The sequence below is a fragment of the Adiantum capillus-veneris genome, chromosome 21 (assembly GCF_014529385.1).
Source record: "Adiantum capillus-veneris isolate H3 chromosome 21, ASM1452938v2, whole genome shotgun sequence".
Classification (NCBI taxonomy): Eukaryota; Viridiplantae; Streptophyta; class Polypodiopsida; order Polypodiales; family Pteridaceae; genus Adiantum; species Adiantum capillus-veneris.
In genome coordinates this window covers 54,256,898-54,263,967 of record NC_140951.1, presented here as the reverse complement: position 1 = coordinate 54,263,967, position 7,070 = coordinate 54,256,898, and the positions used below count along the sequence as shown (strand labels likewise).

The window sequence follows — 7,070 nt, the reverse complement described above, 5'->3', positions numbered from 1 at the left end:
GTATCACAATTTCCATCACTGTGTCAATTATGTATACTGCGATCTCTATCATCATCTCTTCTCATTGCTTTCACTCACCACTACTGCTTTGATGTTGTTGTGCAACTCAGCCTCGTTGTCAAGCTCCTTTTGCACATCTTTGATCCTCCCTTTGTTATCAAGAACAAAAAGCCCAAGGAAGGTTGAACTTGCCACTTCGCTTATAAAGGCTTCAATTTTTGCATATGGGAACAAGCCTTCAAGTTTGTAGAGAGGTGGCTACAGAGACAGTTGCACTCCAATGATCTATTTGGCTATAAAGGCTTTAATTTCTGTACATGGGCGTAGGGCTTCAAGTTTGCGCGGTAGAGGGAGTTGCACCCAAGGTAAATCACCAGATGCTAAATCGCACTCCAAGTTCATACATTGCCTAACTTTGACATTCGTCTAATTTAGCAAAGAGGTATGTCTTCTTTTCAAAATTTATTCACCAATCATGATTCGCCAAGTGGCACTACTTTTTTAACCCAAGTGTGGTAGATTGGTTATGCAATTTCGCTCTTAAATAACAAGTCACGACGTCTCTCTTCTTCTAAATCTCTCTTAGACCAATCACAACGTATCAAGGTACGATGCAGGCTTGGGTTTCGTATTCACAGAGAAGTAATGAGACTTTCTTTCATGACCTCGCTAAAAGCTTGCGCTAGGAAGAAGGATTTGTACCAAGGCTGCAAGATACATGATGCTATTCGCACTAGTGGGTTACTTCAGAAGGACCCATCCTTGGGGAACATGTTGGTCAGTATGTATGCCAAGTGCGGTGCATTTGTCAGAGCACAACAAGTCTTTGACGAGCTTCCTGTCCACAGTGTCGTCTCTTGGACTGCACTTATTGCAGGATATGTCCAACATGGGCAAGGGCAGGAAGCTCTAGCTTGTTTCCATCGCATGCGGAGCCAGGGCTTCTCTCCAGACGCGATGACCTATTCTTGCGCTGTGAAGGCATGTGGCATTATGCAAGACATTGACATGGGCAATCAAATCCACGATGAGATTGTCAGTCAGGGGCTGTTGAAACACGATGTCTTGCTTGGTGGAGCTTTGGTTGATATGTATGCTAAATGTGGGGTGCTTTGGAAAGCACAAAAGGTTTTTGACTCACTTCCTGTGTGCGATGGGGTCTCTTGGACTGTAATGATTGCAGGGTACGTCCAACATCACCAAGGCCAGGAAGCTCTGGGCTGTTTTCAGCGGATGCGGAGCCAGGGCTTCCCTCCAGATGCGTTGACCTATACATGCGTCTTGAAGGCATGTGGTATCATCCAAGATGTTGACGTGGGCAATCAAATTCATGATGAGATTGTCAGCCAAGGGCTATTGAACGACAACGTTGTGCTTGGTGGAGCTCTAGTTGACATGTATGCCAAATGTGGCATGCTTTCGAAAGCACAAAAAGTTTTTGACTTGCTTCCTGTGCGCAATGGGATATCTTGGACTGCACTTATTGCAGGCTATGTCCAACATGGGCAGCACCAGGAAGCTCTCGCTTGTTTCCATCAGATGCGGAGCCATGGATTCTCTCCAGACGCAATGACCTATCCTTGCGTTTTGAAGGCTTGTGGTGTTATGCAAGACGTTGACGTGGGCAATCAAATCCATGATGAGATTGTCAGTCAAGGGTTGTTGAAACACGACGTTGTTCTTGGTGGAGCTTTGGTTGACATGTATGCGAAATGTGGGGTGCTTTTGAAAGCACAAAAAGTTTTTGACTCGCTTCCTGAGTGTGATGGGGTCTCTTGGACTGCATTGATTGCAGGGTATGCTCAACATGGGCAAGGCGAGGAAGCTCTGGGCTGTTTTCAGCTAATGCGGAGCCAGGGCTTCTCGCCTGATGCAATGACCTATGCTTGTGTTTTGAAGGCATGTGGTATCACCGACGACATTGACGTGGGCAACCAAATTCACGATGAGATAGTCAGTCAGGGGCTATTGAACAACAATGTCATGCTTGGAGGAGCTTTGGTTGACATGTATGCCAAATGTGGTCTACTTTCAAAAGCACAACAAGTATTTCATTCGCTTCCTGTGCGTAGTGGGGCCTCATGGACTGCATTGATTGCAGGGTATGCCCAACATGGGCAAGGCCTGGAAGCTGTGAGCTGTTTTCAGCAGATGCGTAGCGAGGGCTTCCCTCCAGATGCAGTCACATATTCTTGTGTTTTGAAGGCTTGTAGTGCCATCCAAGACATTGAGCTGGGCAATCAAATTCATGATGAGATTGCTAGTCAGGGGCTATTGAACAACAATGTTGTGCTTGGTGGAGCGTTGGTTGATATGTATGCCAAATGTGGCATGCTTTTGAAAGCTCAAAAAGTTTTTGATGCATTACCTGTGCGGAATGGGGTCTCTTGGACCGCATTGATTGCAGGGTATGCCCAACAGGGGCAAGGCCAGGAAGCTCTGGACTGTTTTCAGCAGATGCAGAGCCAGGGCTTTGCTCCAGATTCAGTCACATATGCTTGCGTTTTGAGGGCATGTGGTATCATCCAAGATGTTGACATGGGTAATCAAATTCATGATGAGATTGTTAATCGGGGGCTATTGAACAACAATGTTGTGCTTGGTGCAGCTTTGGTTGACATGTATGTCAGATGTGACGTGCTTTTGAAAGCACGAACAGTTTTTGACTCGCTTCCTGTGTGCGATGGGGTCTCTTGGACTGCATTGATTGGAGGGTATGCCCAACAAGGGGAAGGCCAAGAAGCTCTGGGTTGTTTTCAGCGAATGCGGACCCAGGGTTTCCCTCCGGATGCTGTCACATATGCTTGTGTTTTGAAGGCGTGTGGTATCATCCAGGACGTTGACATGGGCAATCGAATTCATGCTGAGATTGTTAGTCAGGGGCTCTTGAACAACAATGCTGTGCTTGGTGGAGTTTTGGTTGACATGTATGCCAAATGTGGTGTGCTTTTGAAAGCACAAAAAGTTTTTGACGCGCTACCTGTGCGCAATGCAGTTTGTTGGACGGCATTGATTGCAGGATATGGCCAACAGGGGTAGGGCAGGGAAGCTCTCGGCTGTTTTCAGCAGATGTGGAGCCAGAGCTTCCCTCCAGATGGGGTCTCTTGGCATATGCCCAGCAAGAGCTGGCTAGGGAAGCTTTGGACTGTTTTCGATGGGATGCAGATTGTCCCAAATGCAATCGCTTTTCTCAATGTGCTGAATGCATGTAGTTGCTCTAGTTTGGTGAATCAAGGTGAAATTTCAATTGTCAATATGGCATTGCACTGAATGACGAGCATGCTTGGTATTGAGTTAATGAGGTGCCTGTCTCCTCCCCAGGCATTGCCTCTCTGGACATGATTGGGTCGCTCATCAGCTCTCCTAATTGGACGTGCAAGGGGTTTTGGCAAAGCTATGAGAGTAATTAGGATGATGCCATCGTGTGAGGATTTTCCAGTTTGGTATGCTCTTCTATAAGCTTGTCAAAAATGGGGAAATGTGAAGCTTGGAAAGTTTGCATTTGAGTGTGCACTCAAATAGACGGATATAACGTCGCAATATATGGCATAACGAGTACATTTACGCAGCTGCTGTCATGCTTGAGGAGGCAGAAAAACCATTGAACGCATGGGAATAAACAATGCTGCTTGGAAGCAGCACCTGGGTTGATGCAAGTGGAAGTTTGTTGGTGCAGATACCAAGCATCCACAAAGGGGACAAAACTATGCAAAGTTGAAAGATCTTAAAATTGTCCCAACAAGGATAACCCCATAATTTCTCAAAACCTTTTTGCTTTCCTACAAGGTTTAGCTTTGTTAACATGGTGACAACCGGGGAGTAGTCGCAACAAACATGCAGGTATGTTGTGTTGTGGGGGGGGGGGCAAGGGGGGGGGGGGTCGCCATGCTGCTATTTCACTAAAAGAAAAAAAATAGAGAAGTGCAAATAATGGTCAGAAATGCGAACGCCTTCACGCTTTGTTGTGGACTTGCTTTGGTTCCTCATGGGAGAATGATAAGCTTTTTGGAGTGGGAAGCGTATTCATAGTGAACTATCGGTAGTAATAAATGTCGTGGGAACTTGCATACAACGAGAAAGTCCAATTTTGGTAAGGATGCTTGCTTTGAAGGTTATGATTGCCAGAGTTGCTTTATGACTTATTGATGGGTGACATCGTTTTTCCTTACGTCAACCATACATCGGACTTAGATGGATACGAAGTATGGAATAAGTATGGATCAGACCCCTCCAGGTTTCAATATGTCAGATTCCACATGACACACTAAGAACAGACTACATATGACAGTTAAAAGAATACAAAAGTGCCCAAAACCATAGAGTGCAGTGAAATACCATAGAAATTTTAGAATCTATGCAAAGAACACAATGAGGAGGCCAAAACATGGAGCCTCAAGATAGTGAAGTCTGAAAACCCAATCGTATGTCGGTTGGGCGTCCGGGAGTTTGGTTCCACAATCGGACGCTTCCTAAAAAAACTATGATGGGGAATGATAAGGTTTTGGTTGAAATGCATTCAATAGATCAATGTAGATGAGAATTGAGATAGTGGAGTAAAGTAAATTCTGTAGGTGAGGAGGCTCGATGGCATGCTTGACCTTGTGACGATGCTCTCATTGTTGAGAATTTGGTAATTTATGCCTGTTGAGTGATTATTCTTTTGTGCTGGAAATTGTGCATGTGGGAGGGGTGGGTGTTATACTCTGCTCAAGCACCAAGTTTGAGGTCATATCTTTATTCAATGGTTGGAACCTCAAAACCATGATTATCAAAGTTGAGATCTTTAGAATGCATTAGTATTTGTTGAGGAAAGAGAAGCTAGGTTTGTGATTGAGGAAGGGTATAAATACAGCCCAGCTGTATATTCACATTAGTCTTTCAAAACCCCCACCACCCTCATTGTGTACATGGAATATAAATTTTTTAATTTAAAAGAATTTCCTCATGTAAGATAGTATGTTTATTTTTGTGAAGTGATCGCCTTGAATGATAACTGTGATCTTCCTTTTTTCTCTTAGGAAAATGATTGAAGAGCTAATTAACCTTGGTTGAGGTTTTGAGTGAGGTTTATGATTGGAAAGATGTGTTGAAATCTATTTCACAAAGATTATGATTATTTAACATTACTATTAATTATTTTGCCCTATAGAGAGAGAGAGAGAGAGAGAGAGAGAGAGAGAGAGAGATGATTAACGTGCGCAAACGTCATATATGACCCATGGGACCAATGACAAAACATTACAACGAGTTCCTCTAAGTGTGAGCTTTGGATACATGTCAGTTAAGGACTGAGGGTCCATCAAGATGGGAAAAGAAAGTAAAACAAAACCTAAGGGTGGTTAGGTGAGAGGAGAGTCCCTTTAGGAGTGTGAAACTCTTGAATGATGGCTTTACCGCCTTGATAGACTGCCCATTTACCTTGCTTACAGGCATCGTACATTTTCTTACGTTTGTTTTTCAAAGCTTGAGTTAATTTGTAATTAGCTCCTCGGTGATCCAGACATTTCTTCCCTTGAGGGGGTGGGATTGTCGCAACAGCTTCATCCGCTCCTCTTTATCCTTGAAAGTGAGAAGACAATGTTGGGATGGCACATGTTGATGTGTGTCATTGATCCAAGAGGTGTGGATTTTGGCTTGATGTTGATTGGCTGAAGAATGTCATTGAGCTTGATAATTGCTTATCCAAGAGTGTCTTCGGTAGTGCACCATGGTAAGGGAGTCCCACAGATACAAACCTTGAGAGTATTCTCTTCATGCAATCTTTGTTCGCGAAGCTGATTTGTCACACAAGTCTGCACTTTGACAATAGCTGCCGAGTGAACAAGAGTGACTTTGGCTTCATTTTCTTGTACCTTGTTGGTGGCGAGATCGACCACAGAGTCGAATCGTTCCTTTAACTCGCTAAGGTGAGCTTTGAGGTCACGGTTTTCTTCCATGACATGATCAAGGGCCGTTTGGAGCTGGGCAATATGGTCGAGTTTGCTGAGAGCGGCAAGCACGACAACAAAACTTGGCCATGTTCTCGTAGGAGTCTTTGGAGTACTTTGGAGTATTGGTTGGCATTTTGGAGTTAACTAAAAAGCCTCTGCATTGGATGCTGATTATTGAGGGCCCAAACCTTAGGTAGCTCACCCTTCACCAAAGTCAGATCGGGAAGGACAGCCTGAGCCAGGGTGGAACTTGATGCTCAAACGGTGACTAGGACACCGAAGCAGGACAAAATGATGAAACATTGGAACGTTGAAGCTGTGACCTGAAGCATTGGCAGACACTGGCTATGGTACAGCCTGTGACTAGAGCGTGGCTAGGGTAGACTAACGCCCCCCACAGGGCCCTGGGGAGGCTGATAGAACAGAGAGGGCGGAAGCTCGAACGGCTAGGGTTGCGCGCGCGCGCGCACACACACACACACACACACACACACACACACACACACACACACACACACACACAGAGAGAGAGAGAGAGAGAGAGAGAGAGAGAGAGAGAGAGAGAGAGAGAGAGAGAGAGAGAGAGAGAGAGAACCTCCTTCCACTCCTACTCCTTTGTTTGCTAGACTTGTCCATTCTGCAACAAGTTTGCCCATGCTCTAGTTGTGCCAATGATCCTCCTCCTATAGGGTTAGAAGCCAATATGCATGACGTTGATGACGAGGGCAACACTCAATCTAGGGTAAAACACCCAATATAAGGCCACTTAAGAGAGCTCACAAATTGCCACCATTGCTCCACACTGTTTTCGCCTTGGAATGGCGCATTCGAGAGCTGAACGCTATGGCTATTTGTGGTAGAGCCGACATCACGAGCGATGAGACGTGTAGGCAGCAGGCTGCGGAACAAAATTTCGCATGTAAAAAATTTGGCCACCAACAAGAAGACAGCGAGGGGCCTACTTCAAGCCAATGTGGCAACACGCCTCGAACCCAAGATCCGATGGTGAGATTCTCATTGCAGCTTGTTGTAACCAGTCCACCATCGGGGTTGATGTGTCCCATTACTGGAATGAAACCAACTTATTAAAGAGGGCAGACGGGTCCCAGCACAGGGACTTGGTTTTCTATTGGGGGTTTT

General features: G+C 45.2%; 1 protein-coding gene across 1 annotated transcript; it reads left to right on the top strand.

Moving 5' to 3' along the window:
- The first annotated feature begins 576 nt into the window (after positions 1–576).
- Positions 577–4,544, top strand: LOC147430970 (pentatricopeptide repeat-containing protein At4g18520, chloroplastic-like). Its single transcript, XM_086493493.1, has one exon. The coding sequence runs from the start codon at positions 646–648 to the stop codon at positions 3,037–3,039; it is 2,394 nt and encodes a 797-aa protein (XP_086349619.1). The 5' UTR covers positions 577–645; the 3' UTR covers positions 3,040–4,544.
- The last annotated feature ends 2,526 nt before the right edge of the window (positions 4,545–7,070 follow it).